This window comes from Rhipicephalus microplus, chromosome 5 (assembly GCF_043290135.1).
Source record: "Rhipicephalus microplus isolate Deutch F79 chromosome 5, USDA_Rmic, whole genome shotgun sequence".
In the NCBI taxonomy this organism is placed as follows: Eukaryota; Metazoa; Arthropoda; class Arachnida; order Ixodida; family Ixodidae; genus Rhipicephalus; species Rhipicephalus microplus.
The window spans coordinates 186,374,903-186,394,150 of NC_134704.1; the positions used below are offsets into that span (position 1 = coordinate 186,374,903).

At 45.4% G+C, this 19,248-nt stretch overlaps 1 protein-coding gene across 1 annotated transcript in view; it reads left to right on the plus strand.

Annotated features, from left to right (window-relative positions):
* LOC142817613 (hemoglobin subunit zeta-like) overlaps positions 1 to 8,431 on the plus strand; it is a 117,644-nt gene extending 109,213 nt beyond the window's left edge. The window contains exons 3-4 of the mRNA XM_075894668.1: positions 5,224 to 5,274; positions 8,402 to 8,431. Coding sequence (XP_075750783.1) covers positions 5,224 to 5,274; positions 8,402 to 8,431 — 81 coding nt within the window. The remainder of the gene's footprint in view (positions 1 to 5,223; positions 5,275 to 8,401) is intronic.
* Positions 8,432 to 19,248: the final 10,817 nt, after the last annotated feature.

The window sequence follows — 19,248 nt, forward strand, 5'->3', positions numbered from 1 at the left end:
ATCATTAGAATAATACTTTTCCTTAGCCTTACTTAAAGCTGTGCAATATGCTTTTATGCAGGTTTTATATTTAAGCCAAGAAGAAGAACTACCCGAGCACTTAGCATTATTGTAAAGCCGTTTTTTCTTATTCCGCATTCTCAGAAGCTTTTTATTGAACCATGGATTTGATTTACCATTGCTAATTATAACCAGTGGAACATGCTTGTCAACTAACGTACACAAAACTTGCTTGAAAAGTAGCCAGTTCTCTTCTACGGATCTATTGTGGAAACACAGCAGGAGAGTGTTTTCGGAAATTAGCCTTAGCTTTGTGTTAATTGCCTGATAATCGCCTTTATTATATTCCCGAATTTGTTTTGTATGTACACCGGCTACGGGAAGGGGTATGTTTATATCTACTTGGAGTAAATTATGGTCACTGAATCCGTCCAGGTAATCTGTATTACGTATTGTTTCCGGAGCGGTCGTGAGGACAAGATCAAGGGTGTTCGTACCACGTGTAGGTTTCAGAACAGTTTGAAAGAGGTTGAAATCTAGAGTTAAGTCAAGAAATTCAGTTGACATGTGACAGGGCGATGACAGTGTGGCCCAATCAATGAGCGGAAAGTTGAAGTCGCCTAGTAAGTAAATGATATCGGCTTGGAAAATTTCAGAAGCGTTGTTTATACTGTCACGTAGCATATTAATGAAGGAAGAGTCCGAGTCCGGCGCACGATAGCAGCAACCTACGAGGATTTTGGAGGAAGGGACTGTACAAGCTACCCAAACTATTTCGAGGTCAGAATTAGTGTTGATAAGAAATGAAGTAATGGTTTTCCTTATGCCGACCAGAACACCGCCTCCTCTTTTACCAGTGCAATCACACCTGTAGATCTGATAAATGCTGGCTGAGGTGAATATTTCGTTATCACTGATAGAAGGATTTAGCCAAGTTTCCGTGAATGCAATGACATCAGATTTACTGTCATCCAGAAAAGCAGATATCAAATCCTGCTTCGACATAATGCTGCGTGTGTTAGCGATTGACAGCGACAATGAGGTATTAGCATTGTCAACTAACGTACACAAAACTTGCTTGAAAAGTAGCCAGTTCTCTTCTACGGATCTATTGTGGAAACACGGCAGGAGAGTCGGCTGCTGTGCATCGTAGTCGGCTGCTGTGTCTGTCGTGACTGTTCATTTGTTTGAATGCAAGAGAGTCTTCGCTATTTCTCGCCACCCCCTCAGCGTACAATGTTAAGTAAAAAAAAGAACTACACATCAAGTCAATGTTACATTGCATGTAACTTCTTCAACTGTTCACATGAAACACCCTTTCGTGGTCCACAATCAAAATCCAAAGGAAACCACCAGAAAATTGAATTTGACGCTTAAGTTGTAGTGTCCCAGACAAGACGTTCAATGGCCATAACCAGTTGACAAGAGAGAGGAATTCGACGCCGGTGGAAGAATTGTAGACCGTAGGCTCCTCTGAACCTAAAGCTGCGTATTACCAGACGCCCAACCTCTAAATCACAAGCATATGCGCTGGAATGGCTGTATGCCAGTAGAAAGCGTTGCCTCTAGGCGCGCCAGAACAACCACGTCTGAATGAATTCATCCTTCCCGGGAACGCCTTGCTTGAGCTCGTAAGCCGACAATCGTTCAGACACCTTTGGAGAAGCGACCTCTTCAACCCAAGATGTCAGAGAGCACCAGTCGGCGTCCTTCCTCGTACAATGACCTGCTGGACATTACTGCCTTCGGGTACACTTTCCATCACTTCAGTTTTTATCTTGCTTGTTCATCAAAAATTTCCACCCTTCTGCCTGAGTCATCGTGACTACCCTCATCGCCACATAGACCAGACCTACATTGCAACTCTACTCTCTGTTTTTCAACAAGTGTTTTTGCATTTTGCTCCAGTTTTCTCATGAAAGCATCACCTGCAATTTCTCGAGAACTCAAGCCTTCTCTCTGTATGGGCGAGTTATATTCATCGTGAAACGCAGTGTACATAGCGCCTGTCGCAACATCCTGTGGCCCAAAACAATAGGCAGAAACTAGATTGAAGCGTTCATTACGGCATTCGCCGGCGTTAGCTAGGAGACCTTTTACTGCTCCTTCAGTGGAGCTCTTCAGGGACAATCCTACCTCTGCATGAAGCGAGCTTGACTTCTCGCAGGTTTTAACACACCCTTTACATTGAATGGAAGGTTCTTGTTCCATGCTCATGAAGCATTCCCGTGCTTCAATAAGCTCCTCAAGTCTCCTAGTTTCTTGGCTACCCACCTCCCTGTCATACTCTTCCCTAGTTTCGTTCTCTAACGAAGGGTCATGACGAGGTACAGGGTCAGCCTGACATAAATTCAAATTGCTCGTGATGTAACTGCTGTCAGAGCACACCTCAGCCACTTGTTCACTCCTCTGTATTCCCACCTGCCCCTTTTTTGCCATCGCAAGCTTGAGTCACCGCTCGAGTTCTAGCGTCTCTAATTCGAGCTTTTCTTTCGCCACCTTTCGCTCTGCAGCCCGTTGCTCACGCTCTCTCTCCATCCGCTCCTCATACCACAGTCTGAACTCCGTTCCGTTCAGACCCATGTGTTCAGCCAATTCTAATATCTCCCATGTGCTGGTCATTGCTTGCACTGCATCCGAAAATCCAGATAAAAAGACGCCTTTGTCCTGTCGCGGAGGCCGTTTTGTGATGCAGGTTTACGGTTGAGTAAATTGTTGCTCGGAGAGAAAGCCTCGGAGCTAAGAAATGACGAAGTCGTTTAAAGTAAGAAAGGAAAAGTAGAAACTTTAAGCATAGTTAAGAGAAAAAAAGAGATGTTGCAATTTACAGACACTGAGTCTAAGCTGACAAACTAAAATATGTCCTGTAATTTGTCCAGATATATGACATGAAAATCAACAGTCAACAACAGTTTATGAAAATCAACAGTCACCGGTGGCGTTGATGGTGGCAGTGGCTTGGTGGATTGAAGTGGCGGACGCTGGCGATGTCTCAGCAGCTGGAGTCACACGCTGGACAGCACAGCGACGCTTGGATGAAGACGAGGTAGCCCTTGCCTCAGCAAGAACTGCGGCCGCTTACCGATGTTGGCTCGTTTCGAGGCGATGATCACCACCCGGAAGGTTCCGTCCTCCACAAGTGGTATGGGACCGGAGTCGAAGCTCGGACACCTGGGATGTGACCTTGAACAGTCACGGCCGGAACGAACACCTTGGACGTGACCTTCAAGAGTCACAGCCGGAACTCTGCAATGCCGCGTACCTCCGAGTACACCGTGGGCAGCTGGAGCGTCCTGGCCTTGCCTGACTTCACGCGGTCGGGTCCGGAACCCGACACCGCAGTCACGCGACACCTAGGATCTTCACTCCAGCCAGCTCTATCTCGTTCTGCACCCCCCCCGCCCCCGACTTGTCTTCCTCTTCTTCCCTCTTGTGCATTGGCAGCGCAACCTTTCGCGCAAACTTTCTCTTTCTTTTGGCGGGCTGCAGTTTCATGCGTGACGTTTCGTGCCAACGTGATCATTGTCTTTTCGCCACTCAATCGGCAAGCACCACTGCCGTCGCCTTCAAGCACGTTGTACATAACGCCACGGTGCCACCACATTTCACAGACACCACCACTCCACTATACTACATCACAGTAAGCGACGACAACGTAGACATTATAGACTTTGGGGCCTAGCTTCACTCACTCGTCATCATTCACTCCGTAGAGCTCTGTTGTTGTTTTTTAGGGAGAAGCATCTTAAGGTCTCAGCGTATTGGCGTGCATCGTAGTCGGCTGCTGTGTCTGTCATGACTGTTCATTTGTTTGAATGCAAGAGAGTCTTCGCTATTTCTCGCCACCCCCTCAGCGTTCACTACGTGGGAAAGGAGAATGAACTAACTGTGGCGCGCAATCGTTTATTGGCCACCCCGTAAGTATAGGCGGTAGATCTTGACAGGCAATGTAGTGCCGGTTGGAGATTTATCTTGTGCGTAGTTGAACCAAAAACATTCGTATAGCGTGCGTTAATTAAAAGTAGACTGCGAAGTGTTTTTGCTTTGGTTAGACCCATGAACACTTCGTGCTCGCCCCTGCCCAGATTTTACGTTAGTAGACCTGGAGCACCCTTCCCTACATACCACTTCGGCACTTTTTTTTTACATTGTGAATGTGCTGCGCTCCCGTCATTTCACCTTTCTGTGGTTTGTCGCAGTGATCTCCGTCATACTTTCAAATATGTAATTCAATTTGTTCCACTGTCTCGCAGATACGTTACTGCTGCACGTTTCAGACTCATGTATTGCATTTTTTCCCTTTTTTTTTTGTAATGCTCCTTTTACTCAATGCTCCCCGAGGAGCCTGTAAGGTACTTGTAAATAAATAAATAAGTGCTACACTAGCGCCACCACAAAAAGCAGAGGCAAGCATCGCCGCGTATGCGCGATTCTCCCACGGTGCCATCTCTAGTTTATTTGTCTATATTCTTTGTCGACATACGGTGTTTACATTCAGACGCATTTCCTCACGAATACATCTGCAGTGAATGCGTGGACAACATATTCTGTGTAAAACACCTTGTATGCAAAACACCCCCGCCGCGGTGGACTAGCAGCTAAGGTACTCGGCTGCTGACCCGCCGGTCGCGGGTTCAAATCCCAGCTGTGGCGGCTGCATTTCCGATGGAGGCGGAAATGATGTAGGCCCGTGTGCTCAGATTTCGGTGCAGGTTGAAGAACCCCAGGTGGTCGAAATTTCCGGAGCCCTCCACTATGGCGTCTCTCATAATCATATGGTTGTTTTGGGACGTCAAACCCCACATATCAATGTATGCAAAACAATCTCTGTATGGGCAAACGAGGCTTTCTTGCAGCACAGTTCAAACCACAGTTTTTATATTCAGCTTGCGGAAGAACGAATGCACAGCAGAGAGCCAGATCTCCCACTCAAGTCTCTAGCTTTCATCGGGTACCGTTATGTCTTGGCGAAGCGTACATAATAAAACAAAATGTTCATGAAATGTTGAAAGGCACTCATGCAAGTATGCCTACAGGGGTTTACTCCACCCGTAGGATAAATTAAACAAATCGTTTAAACGCTTACGTACAACATGAGCTTTGCAAGTATTGTTGGAAAGCTATCAAGGTGGACTCTTTACCATTCAATAGGCGCTGCTGACGCTCTTGCGATCAGGTATTTCCCTTACGTAATTGTTCCTGTGCACGTATTATGTGATGCAGGTGGTCATGGCGGTGACAAAGCCGGCATTCAGCGCAGTCACTGCACCTGAGGTTCGTATAGATATTTTTTTATTAAAGCAGTACACTATTTTTAAAAGGGTTTTACTTGCGCTTACTGATGCGCATCAAAGGCGGGGACAAAATAAGGAACACAGAGGACCAGACGAGGCACAAACTAACAACAGTTCATTGGTTAAAAATGTGACCCTCCTTATACCCCCATCTAACTCTAATTGTCTGTCGCTCGTGTCTTTGCTTTGCTTCTTAATACGCAATCAGTCACAACCACGACGTCAGACGTCAGTATAAATAAGGTTAAATTTCTGGCCAATAAACTGTAGTTAGTTTGCGCCTCGTCTGTCCAACCTTGTTACTTCGCATTATTCGAAGGTCACAGGTTTGGTCCCTGCCCCCGCAGAGTCATCTTTTCATCCACATTTATTTCTGCATATTTACATTACAATAACTTCCAATAATATTCTCTATACTTTCCTTGGCATAATTGCCTGTTAGATCTCATTATTATGGTGTCTAACAAGGAAAAACGAGGCCTTGAATATACACAGTGCTTTCTTTATTCTTGTGTCGCCGTGTCTTGTGCGCATTCATCCCCATCAGTTCATCGAGCCTCAGCGTGTTTTATACAGCTGTGGCGTTACTGTGCACCGATTATACACATAAGGCGTGGCTGATCTCCCTACATATAAATTGGTATAACAAGAAAGTGAAACGTGTCTTTAGGAAGGTATTTCATTCATTTCATTTCATTTCATTTCATTTTATTTACCCTCAGGGCCATATGGCATTATAGAGGGGAGTGGAAATAAAGTTTACAAGGAAAAGGAAAATACAGCATGAGAATATACAGCATAGAAAGTACATATTATACAGCAGAATGTACACCAGAGAAAATACAGCTTGAGAATAAGCAATGCAGCAAACATAAAAATAAAAAAAGTAAAGAAAAACTCCTGATTATACAACAGTAGCTGTGCAATGACGGTGAACATAATACAATTTTGAGTAACGTTTAGCTCATACAATATTGAGTAAGGTTTGACGGAAAATATTGTTATTAGTAATAGTGACGATGTCTTCGGGAAGGTGGTTCCAATCTACTGATGTACGAGGTATAAATCATTGAGAAAGACACTGGGAGTTGCAGGATGCGATTCAAACCTTATGACGATGGTCGATGCGAGGGGATATGTACTGAGGATTGAGGAATAATTGGTTATGTAGGGTGGAATGATGGAATAATTTGTGAAATGTACTCAAACGAGATATTTTCCGACGAGATGGAAGGGACGGAAGGCCTAGGCTGGATTTCATTGAACTGATACTGGCGATACAATTGTAGTTAAAAAGTATGAAACGGGCGGAGTTATTCTGTACGCGCTCAAGTGAAGTAACCAGGTTATCGTGGTAAGGATCCCACACTGATGATGCATATTCAAGTTTAGAACGTATTAATGTTTTGTACAACAGAAGTTTTAGTGCAGAAGGTGCTTTTGAAAAGTTACGACGTATGTAGCCTAACATGCGATTAGCATTATTAGTAATGTATGCGATGTGGGGTGCCCAAGATAAGTTAGATGGGATAAGAATGCCCAGGTATTTATACGAGGAGACTGGATCAAGCGGGAAGTTGCTTAAGTAGTATGTTGGTGGGGTGTTAGCAGATCTAGTTACGCGCATTACCTTACATTTAGCGATGTTTAAGTCCATTCGCCATGTGCTGCACCAAGCTGCTATTTTGTTAATATCGGATTGGAGGCTTAAACTGTCAATATTACTAGTTATTTCACCAAAATTGACGCAGTAATCTGCAAAAAGATGAATGTTAAAAGAAAGTGAAGACGTGAGGTCATTATTATAAATTGGAACCAAAAGTGGACCAAGAACTGACCCTTGCGGTACACCTGAGTGGACCGCAGCAGATGACGAACTGTGATTGTTAGCAGTAACATATTGAACACGGTTAAACAAGAAACACTCAATTCACTTTTGTAAACTATTGTCAATATTTAGTAGGTTCAGTTTGAACAGTAGTAGTTGGTGACAGACTTTATTAAAAGCCTTACTAAAGTCTAAAAAATGCTATCAGCACATAATGAACGGTCTAAAATGTGATGCAGTTTGTGAGTGAATTATATGAGCTGTGTTTCGCATGAAAAATGTTTGCGAAAACCATGTTGTGCTGGTGTAAAAAAAGAATTCGATTCAAGGAAGTTAATGAGGTTGGTGAAATAGACATGTTCTAATAATTTGCAGGAAGTGCTTGTTAACGAAATAGGGCGATAATTTTTTGGAGAGTGTTTATTGCCTGACTTAAAGATTTGGACCACCCGCCCGATTAGCCATTGTGTAGGAATAGTTGATGTATCTAAGGACTGTTGGAAAATTTTTGTTAGTATCACTGAACTGGAAGTAACGGTGCTTTTCAGAAATTTGGTACCAATATTGTCATGGCCAGGAATGAGTGAATAGGCAAGTTATCTGTGAGTTTAGCGATACATGAATGATCAATGGAAATTGGTGACATGGCAGTATAATTGAAGTTTTGCACATGGGGTTGGATGACGTTAACAACTCGAGAAAAGTTGTTTTTAAAAGTGTCATTAAGTAGATCGGCGCACATGTCAGTAGGAACAGGATTGTAAAAATCATCTGCTTGAACTATGGTGCTATCTGGTAAAGGGTTAATTAAGCGCCAAAATTTACGTACGTTATTTGCAAGCATATCTGGGAGAGTTCGAGAAAGGAAATGTAATTTAGAAGATTTTAAGGCAGTAAGGTAAGCGTTGTGCGCTGCTTTGTAAATTGCCCAACGCTCTTCAGAAGGCGCTAGTTTTGCTGATCTGTAAAGTCGTTTTTTACGGTTAGATAGGCGTTTGATGTAGGTGTTGTACCATGGTGCCTGGTGATTAGAAATGATGGTTCGGTTAGGAATGTATTTCTTAGTAAGTTCGTCTACCTTTGCAGCAAAAATATCTCAGTTCGATTGGACAGAGCGATCACTGAACTGGATAAAAAAGGAAGCAACGAAGTTCGATAGTTCGTCATTAATGGCATCAAAATTTGCATAACTGTAATCGACTATGAGTTTTTTATTTTGGTTCGTTTTCGGGGTTCGTTTGGTTTGTTTATTTGAGCGTTTATTGTGCATTTTTGTCAGAAAGAGCAACAAATTGAGAGTGCACGTTAGGAACGGCAAGCATGCACCTCAAAACTTGCAACGCACACTTCAAGCAGAAAGCACGCATGAAATTAGCATATACAGGACGAGCGTGGACTAGCAACTGTCACAGCGCGACACATAAAGCGTGCTGTTCAAACAGAATGAAACCCGTAAGAAACGAACGTACGAGTACACAGAGAACAAGCCCGAACTACTGTCAAAACTTCCTGTTTCGTGTGTCAGCAGCGCGCTCCTTTCGAAAACGCTGCCGTGCACCGTAGGAATTCGCCCTTTACCGAATTACGTGCCTGATTAGCATGCTAGCACCAAAAACAAGGCTTCGTGGAGGTGACGACTTTAGAATGTTGCTTGATGTGAAACCACGGACGGGGAGGTTCTCGATGGCAAGGGGGGAGGGGATTGTTCAAGAAGTCGGGCGTAGAGAGAGGATTGTCTCAATTAAAAAATAATGTTATCAGATGGCTCGCCGCATAAAGAAGGTATGCACCTGCTCGAGAATTATACAACCTGAAACTCAGTAAAAATGCACTTGAATTGATTAACGAGCAATTTTGAACGAGACATAAAGGGCTGAAACCATTAAAGAGAGAATAAGAGAGAGAAGCAATCCTGTGTCTGTTCTGGAAACAAAGAGCACCAAATAACTTTGGCCCTTGATTTCGTCGGACAACGAGGACAAAATCAAGCGAGTTCGCTAGCAGAAAAGACGAGCACGCATTCCATTTGCTAGCTATTTTCTATTTCTCATATTTATACCAATTCCGCAAAAATGGTTTCCAGAGCGAAAAAAAAAAGCCGTGTGCAGCTTGACAGCTTTTTGAAACTTGTACGTGTGATGTATTTCTAATGGTTAAAAATAACTGTTTCTACGGAAATAGAAAATAACAAACAGAAGAGCACTCTCGCTGCTTAATTACCCTTTCAGATGACTTGCTCTGACAGTGGTGGTGTGCATTGTCAGGGTTCTAACACCACCTGGAAAAAAATATTTCCGGACAACCCCAGCTTTTTTGCATTCCTTTGTGCTGCAAGCCACGCCTATAAAGAATGCGAAGAATGCAGCTGTTTACACTCGCAAGCCGCTTGCCGTAGAACTAAAGCTCTCTTGTGCAAATAAGTTCTGCGCTATCCTTCGAGTTCGTGGAAGAACATGTTTAGAAAGAAAAACTGACAACATTCCGATTTTTCGGCAAGTAAACAGCTTCTTTTCAAGAAATCTGTATGAATTCTCTTGGGGCTTAGTGCTACAAGCAGGTTGTTGACAACTTATCTTTCTCTCTAGTGTTGCTTGCGTTACTCTGGTATTTATTCATCGTGGCTGCATTTCGTTCGGTGCTTTCACAGTATTCAGTCTGCAGTGATTTCTCGACCCGAGAAAGTGGTCGTACAACCTTCAGTACGCGCAGTAGGTACATAGATATATATTATTCGTGTGATGGTGTATTTCTGTGTTTCGTATTGCAAGTCCCGTTCGGGCAAAATGTTAGGTGTTTCTTTTCTTTAATGCTGAAGCAACGCTGAGCTGTGGGCTAAAAGACAAAAGAATACGGCGAGGGACTACCTCATCATCAAGGACAAGTATCCATTGACTGTCGTATGTTGCAGACTTTTCCCCGGTGAGGAGTGCGTGCCGCGTAAGAAATATATTGTCCTGACTCTAAGCTTGCTTTTTTCGAGGACCATTCTTCCTACTTAATTCCAAGTGCACAGAAGCCTCGCAACAATCCTGATTCATGAGCTGCACTCCTACGTCAAGCATCAAGGAAGCGAAAAGCGGAGACGAACGAACCAGATGTCGATGTGGCGGCTTCACAGGATGCTATCACTATACAAAAAACAGTGTTTGCCCTCAAACAATGAACAGCAATGCTCATCGCGTGGGTCGATACCTGGGTATAATAGGAAGATTATGCTCCCAAGTGTCTTACGTTGTTTAAATTGTGAAAATGTGCAGCGATTTCTGAAAGAAGAGGAAAAGGCGTCCAAATACTATTGCGCTGCAAGCACCACGTGTGTGTTAAAAACATGCACAGGAGGAGAGAAAAGGCTGCGGCGAGAGGCGTGTACTACATTAGATGCGAAGGCCGTAAGAAGCAAGCACGCAGGTGAAGTCTAGCCCGGCCATGGCGGGACGGGTCTAGTTCATCTTGCGCCCGCTCTGGCTCCACTGCTTCTTCCAGGAGAAGTACTTTTAAACGCATTTCTACGCGGTACAGTAGGCCGTAAATAACGCGTTTCGTAGCTGCGTATCACATGTCCAACTCAGAATTGTTATTAAGAGTAGCTATTTCACCACATATCTGAACAGTTTGCCATACGAGGGCCAATCATTCGTGGAGTATAGGCCTCAATACTGTCCGTGAATGCTGCCAGTTTGACTCGACTGAAATGAAACGGGTCGCTGATTCCGTTCATCGGGAGGCAATCCGCAGCCAGATTCCAAGGGCTGACGTATCGGTCCACCAAGTCGCACTGCGAAATCACACATAATTTAGGTGTAAATTCCTTTGGTGCATTTTTTGTGGTTTTAGTGGCTGCAGTCCAAAGACCCGGTTAAAAAAGCTACAGTTTACGACACAAACGAAATATGTATTCCCAGCAAAGGCATAACAGAAACTTGCACACTTGGCAGCTAGCAATTACAACTCGCAAAGTCACTTGGAAACTGCGCAAGAATACTAAGCAGTTCCAAATATTCACCACACGCGTGTACTCCCGCAATTCTTTGAACGTGTCTCCGAAATCTCTCTTCAATGAAACAATGAAACGAACTCCCAAGCTGCTCGTCGTCGTGGCGACACCCTTCAACAAAGTACTCCAGTGGCGTCTTAACTCGATTCTTCAACATCGACTGACTGCAATAAACGAACCACGCACACTGCTCAAACATCACAACTTCTCAGTCGAATTCACCACTCGTCCTACCCTCCGACACCTCGAGTTTGGATCCTTACTGGTTTCGCGCACATTCAAAGTAATTGCAACAGCTAGGGGAAAGGCTTTTGTCTCACCAATTCGTAGACGTAGACAATAGTGCCCATAAGAGGCCCCGCTTCGATGTCTCGATTTCTCTCATCTGTGCTGGTAGGCTGTCGCTCTCGCCTGTGTATAGAATGAGTGCAAGCCCTGGGCACCTCTTGATGCATGTTTTCTTGTTTTATTACACGCGCCGTGAAGGCACTTTTTGGCAGGGGACTGGATGCTGTCCTCTGGAGGCGGCAAAGCGCGTCTGCTTCAGCTTTCGTTTGTGACAAAAATATGAGCACTGTTATGAATATTTTGTATCCGGATACGCTTCTTGGAACTCTACATCGCAGGAGAACACGTTGTGCTTCAATGTAGCGTCTTTTTTCGCGTTGGAGGTGCTCAGCGGCACACAACAGCTCCTTGGCGTCACACCACAAAAATACCGCCTGCCACACACACGGGCACGAAAGAATCGTGATAGATCGAAGGAAACATGGGGAAAACTGCCCCCCCCACACACATTCGAACACACAGAAAAAAAAATGGGAAGATCCCATACACACTGGGAATCAATTTTATGTGAAGCACGAATGTGAAATGTTGATATGTCACTTTAAAATCAGAACAACGTAACGAGGTGCAGGTAAATGATGCCGTGCATGACTTCCGTGTCATGATTATTATGTTTGGATGTGTCGTTTACCTTCATCATCTATTCATGTCACGTCATACCAAATTTAGCATATGTGGAGCTAGCGAAACGGCCGCGAGCACGCTATGAGCGTGGTATGTTGTCATGTTCTTACATGACACACGTGTCAGGAATATCATGTTTGCACCAGTCATATGTTCTCTCATTCATTGACGTCACGTAACACCAAACTTGTTATATGTGGAGTTAGCAAAATGGCGGCTAGCGCATCGTGAAGGGCCCGATATACTCCAATGTGGCGTTGACGCGCGCGCACGCTAGGCACAGTGACGCTACGTTAGCAAAACGCGAACACTATATCATCTGACACCAGGCGCGACCAGCGTCCGTCGGCGCGGCCCGACGCAACCGGCGTGAAATGCGGCATGCACCGTTTTGAACTGATGCATTACCCAGACAACACTGCATCTCCCTCTTTTCGTGACGGAGGGACGCCGGCTGCGCTGAAACGCTCATGCGTCAAAGCAACGCAGCGCGGCGCGTGCCTGCGAGTATATGGCAGGACCGACACCTGGCGAGGCAACGACGGTGTGACGCGACAAAAGGAACGCCGGCGAGCACGCGAACCACGTCACGTCGAAATGTATTGGCGCCTTGACTGTCGCATCTAGTCATCTTCTCACATGACATGCATCTCATCATTAACATGTTTGCACAAGTCACATACCTTCGTATTCCAGTGGTGCCACGTAGTACGAAATCGGCATATGTGAAGCTAGCAAAACGGCCGTGAGCACATGATTAGTGTGGCAGGTGGTCATGTGGTTAATGGATACGTATGCCGGGATTTTCATGTTCAGATGTGTGATTTGCCTATGTCGTCCATTCGCGCCACTTAATACTGAGTTTGGTACATGTGAAGCTAGCGAAGCGACGTCGAGTGCATCATGAGCGTAGCATGTAGTCATGTTGTTACATGACACGCATCTCATGTTTATCATGTTTGCACCAGTCACATACCTTTGTCGTCCATTACACGTATTGTAATACCAAATTTGCTATATGTGACGCAAGTGAAATGGCCGTGAGTGCATCATGAGCGTGACATGTACTCATGTTGTTGCATAACACGCATGTCATGATATTTGTGTAAAGGTCTGTCGCTTGTGTTCGCCATGCAATCAGGCCATAGTATATCCGTTTTGCAGCATGCCATGTGAACTAAACTAGCGCAAAAGCTGCAGGACCATGAAATGTGAATCACGACATTCATGACATAGATATCAAGATTTTCATGTGATGACTAGTCAAATATGTTCTTCATACAGTCATGTTATGCGATAACAAGTTTGGTATTGTTACCATTATCAAACGGCCAGGAGAGCTAGAAGTCGTAGGCGGATAGATAGATAGATAGATAGATAGATAGATAGATAGATAGATAGATAGATAGATAGATAGATAGATAGATAGATAGATAGATACGCTCAAAGATGCTGAAGTTCGCTAAGAAGTGCTTCGCATGTGAAGCACGAGAAAGGACACGAAAAAGGTCACAGACACGCACAAATCCTCACGCAACCACATTGTAACATGAAGTACGATCCGCTTTGATGGGTGAAGCGTCAGCGACCTCCCCCCGCTCTCCCATCCCCCGAAAACAGCCGAAACTACCAACCCTGCCCAGTTGCGCTCGCCCATTGCCGGCGACGCGACCAGTGGTACAGTTAAAGTGGCTAGAAGAGTGTACTAGAAGGGGGTAGTGGAGGGAACGAGGCGGTGGCGCCGCATCTTGGCTGAGTCTCCGGCAGGGGACAGTAGCGGCGGCACTGTAGTCCCATGGTACTGAAGATCTCAAGAGTGTCTGCATTGGGAGAGCGTGCGCCCGAGCCTGCGAAAGCGTGTAATTGCTCGCTTTTAGCGCGTTCCATGTGTTTATGAGCGTTTATCAGTGGACCCCCTGCTACGCACCACGGTGCACGAGTAAATATGTAGGCACGCCGAAATGGCGTCGATACATTCACTGTTACAAGAGCCTGCTGACCCAGAAAAAACAAATATGTGAATCAAAATTTGCGTGGATTCGCCTAGCTTCTTACTCAATCAGTGCTTTGAGCAGCGCTACATCATAAACGGCTACTGGCTAACTACAAAGAGAGGTGAAGTATAAAAACCGTCAATAAATCATACGCTCGTTTTGTCGGCAGTCTCTACGATATCCAGATCACAGTGTTCCTCATATGAGGCTACATGCGCTCGATCGTTTCACGAGAAACCTTCGTATAAGTGACGTTGTCACTACATTAATCGGCAACGACTCTTTTTTTATCATGCCAATTGTCCAGAAGATAAGAAGTATTGCTTTCCGAAAGGCTTAATACATATTAAACTTATTAAAACCAACACATGAACATATTAAGAAGTTCCAATTGTAGATATATAGCCCGTCTGTTAATCTGCGTAAATTCATTGTAACCAGTTATCGTTTCGTATCGACAGCTTAAATTGTGCTGCTTTCCAAATATTCTATTGGCGTAACGTCGTAACGTCATTGCATGCCAGCAAATTTATGAGGGTGTTTTGTATTATAAGCGTAGTTATAATAAGTGTCAAAAGTGTAGGCAAGCAGCAGTGCATTTTGTTTGAGAAATGTACCTTCCTTGTATATGTACACATGTGAAACACACACACACACAGACACACACACACACACACACACACACACACACACACACATATATATATATATATATTTATATATATATATATATATATATATATATATATATATATATATATATATATATATATATATATATATATATATATATATATATATATATATGACGCTATGATGAATGGGCGACGTGGCCGCGCTCATACGCCATGTTTATTCCGTTCTGCACTTCTTCCTTCTCGACCTCTACTAACCATCACTGTCACACGATTCCCCCTCCCCCCGAAAGAAGGCATGGATTACGCACAACAAAAAGTAAACAAGGAGAGGTTGAGAAGTCACAAATGTCGAAATTCACAATTGGTCTCATGGCCCCGTGGTGTTCCGTAAACTTGCAAAACTTCAAGAAAGAGTGCAGCATCCCGGTAAATGGGGGAGTTCTGGTGGGCGAGGTTCGCTGTGGCGTTCTGGAGAAGGTAACCGCGTCTTGCAAAACTGCACTGACCATGACGTGACTTGAGCACCTGCGAGGAACGAATAAGGTTGGAAGTCCTTGGAGCATGTTAAGGTCGAATGTCGTAGGCGCAGAATCCTCTATCGTACGCGCTGTATTCTGTGTCGCGGCTGAGACAGAATTAGTTCTTGCAGCCTGCGTGTACAAGAACTGAAGTTCAAGGAATTATGTCTATGTTCGTGCATTGTACAAATCATAGCGTTCAGTCTCTTTTGTAGTTTTCTTTGGCGTTGGCTCCGTTGTAGTGAACTAATGGGATGGTGTCTGAATCTTTGCGTGGTAGAACTGGTGACTTCTTGTCTTGTTCGGTGTTCCCTGAGGTTTCGGAGCTGTAATCTTAGGCGCAGTCTTGATATTTTGTGCCAAATGCGTTTCTGGCGCCGATATTTATGCAAAGATGCCTGACGTCTTGAATTTGTTTCAAGAGGCTGACTTTGCGTCGCCGTCCTTGTCGGTCTATCCGTTGGAGTGTCCGCGATTCTTAGACTTGCTTTTGCTGGCGTTGCTGATGTTGCTGTGGAACGCATTGCGGTGAGATCCCTTCTTGAACATCGCGCTCGTTTTCTTCACAACTTGATGTGGGGCCCAGTCGGCAGCTGGTAGTTTGTGGGCTGTTGTCATGCACTTCGGGCAATGAAGATAATGTTTCAGAATCGGTAGAAAGTTCTTCAGAAGCTTCTTCTACCCTGTTCACTATAAGAAGCTCGTGCGCATTGCAGCGTGCGACGTTCGATGCGTCGGATCCTTTAGTGTTTCTTCCACTGTCGAGTGTGTATGGACTGGATGGCGATGCATGAACCCGTGTGGAAGGAGCATGACTCGACAGGGTATTTTCCCGATGCGCCAGGTCATCTACCATAAATACGGCGTCCTTATAAGGCAAATGGTGAGCGTTAGGAGCGCTTGAAGAACCGCGTGATGAAAACCCAGGTGGTGAACCACGTATGTCAGAAGAAGAGTGAACGGCATCAGGTGGTTGGGCGACGTCTCGGGTCATATGCTGAAGCGATGACTTCGCAAATGTGACTTTCGTGCAGAAGGGAGGCGCGCTCGATGGCTGTGTTTTTCCCAAAATACGCGTTGTCGTCTGCCACTGAACTTGTGTGCTACTTCGTATTTTGTCAGAGGTCGAATCTTGTTGTGCATTCGAATGGTTGAAGACTGCCTGTAAAATTGACGACTGAGTGCAGTTGTCTGTCGATGATGGGTTACAAGCAAGTCTTCGTTGTAGTCGTCATCGTATTTTTTAAACCAAACGATCATTTCTTGTTTTATCTTTTGCCAAGACTCATCGTTGTCGAATATGTGGGTGAGGTAAAATTTAAATGCCTCACCCACATATTCCGGTCGCTGAAGTTCGTAGTCGCTGAAGTTCGTAACCATATCCCGTTCCGACCAAGATGCAGCGGTAGCGTGGAACTCGAACAGGTCGAACCAGTCCTGTACAGGTCCATCGTCCGCTGCTCCGGTGTACTTGGGGATGGGAAGGTCAGTCGATGATTCTGTCATGGTGCTGGTCGCTGTGTGCGGCTAGGAGATGATTCCGTAGTCGGCGTATGGTCAGGGCGTCTTGTGTAGAATTGCGTCGATGATGAGACACTGATGAAGTGGCTGGGAGGTCTTCATCCTCTCGGCTCGTGTGACGCTATGGTGAATGGGCGACGTGGCCTGGCTCATACGCCATGTTTATTCCATTCTGCACTTCTTCCTTCTCGACCTCAACTAACCATCACTTGATAAGTCATATATATATATATATATATATATATATATATATATATATATATATATATATATATATTGTCACGAACAAAACAAGACCCGCAGCCAGGAGTTCACTTGAACCAGAGCAACGAAGATGTTCTCTTCTTCTTCGTGCCCAAAAACGCGTATGAGCCACCGTGGCTCGTTTATCAATGGTGGCATTACCCCCTCTCCCAAGAAGCATCGTCCTGATGCTGTACATGAAGGCAAAAAAAAAGAAAATTAAGTGAAAATTAGCATGTGAGCAAAATGAATGGCGTAAGGCGGAATAACGTAGTTGGTTGTGGGGACAAAAGTTAGAGAAATAAGAAAAATAGGAAAAATGTAAGGAAAGGACGAAACAAAAAGAAAGACGCGAAGTTACTAATAAAGTCAGTCACTCTCTGGCGATTCACAGCGCGAAAAGTATGGTTTGAGACGTGAAACGTGAATGACTTCAGTTTGCGGGGTGAAACGGGAACGTCTCGAATTGCCTTGTGGGAGAACCTCGTAAGTGACGTCACTGAGACGTCGCACAACCTTGTAAGGGCCGAAGTAGCGGCGAAGAAGCGTTTCGGAACGTCCACGCTGTCGGATAGGGGTCCACACCCAGACTTCATCACCTGGCTTAAAAATAACTTCACGGTGGCGAAAATTGTAGCGGCGCGCGTCTGCGGTTTGGTGACGTTGAATGCGGTGACGAGCAAGTTGACGGGCCTCTTCTGCGCACTGCGCGAATTTGGCGGCATCCGTGTGGTATATTCCTAAGTTGTCGGGCAGGAGCATGGCGTCGAGCATCGTCGTGACGTCACGACCGTGGACTAAGCGAAAAGGCGTGAAACCGGTACTTTCTTGAACAGCAGTGTTATACGCAAAAGTTACGTAGGGAAGTATGGTGTCCCAGTTCTTGTGATCGATGTCCACATACATTGACAGCATGTCTGCAATTGTCTTATTGAGTCGTTCAGTCAGCCCATTTGTTTGCGGGTGGTAAGCCGTTGTTTTACGATGTTCCGTGCCACTTAATCGCAAGACTTCCTGCAGCATCTCTGCGGTGAAAGCTGTCCCACGATCAGTTATGACGACAGCTGGAGCACCGTGACGTAAGACGATGCTGTTAACAAAAAATTGGGCGACATCTGCTGCGGTGGCTTTTGGAAGTGCCTTGGTTTCACAGTAGCGTGTTAAGTAGTCTGTAGCGACAACAATCCACCGGTTTCCAGACGAAGACGTGGGGAATGACCCCAGCAAGTCCATGCCAATCTGATGAAAGGGCGCCTTTGGTGGGCCAATTGGGTGCAGTAGTCCCGCTGGTCGTAAAGGTGGAATCTTACGTCGCTGACAGTCGCGACATGTGCGAACGTAGTGCTTCACAGTCTTCGCGAGACGTGGCCAGTAGTAGGAGCGTTGAATCCGTTGCAGCGTGCGCGTATAGCCGAGGTGTCCGGATGATGGCTCCTCGTGACACGCACGTAAAATGTCACCACGAAGCGTAGTTGGCACAACAAGCAGATACATAGCTTGTGTAGGATGAAAGTTCTTTTTATAAAGCACTCTATCACGGAAACAAAAGGAAGATAGTGAGCGCGCAAAGCTTCGGGGAAGGTGGGAACTGCGTCCTTCCAGGTAGTCAATGAGCGGGATGAGCTCCGAGTCATGACGCTGTTGCTCCGCTAAGCTGGTCGCTGATACGGCAGAAAGAAAAGTGTCGTCGTCTTCAAGGTCAGTGTTGGCATTTTCGACCGGTGCACGTGAGAGACAGTCGGCGTCGGTGTGTTTCCGCCCAGATTTGTGGACGATTGTGACATCGAAATCTTGTAGCCGAAGGCTCCATCGTGCTAGACGACCTGAGGGATCTTTGAGATTCGCGAGCCAACAAAGGGAATGGTGGTCGCTAACTACCCTGAATGGGCGGCCATACAAGTATGGGCGGAACTTTGTTATGGCCCAGACAACAGCGAGGCATTCCTTTTCGGTTGCAGAATAGTTTTTCTCCGCTGGGGATAACGTTCTGCTCGCATAAGCGATCACGCGCTCTATGCCATTTTGCCACTGAACTAATACCGCTCCTAGTCCAACGTTGCTGGCGTCAGTGTGTAATTCCGTGTCAGCGCTTTCGTCAAAATGACCTAGTACAGGCGGAGCCTGGAGGAGGTTTCGGAGGGTGTCGAACGCATGGCACTGATCGGGACCCCAAACAAACGAGACACCGTCTTTTGTAAGCTTGTTGAGGGGTTCAGCAATCTTCGAGAAGTTTTTGACAAAGCCCC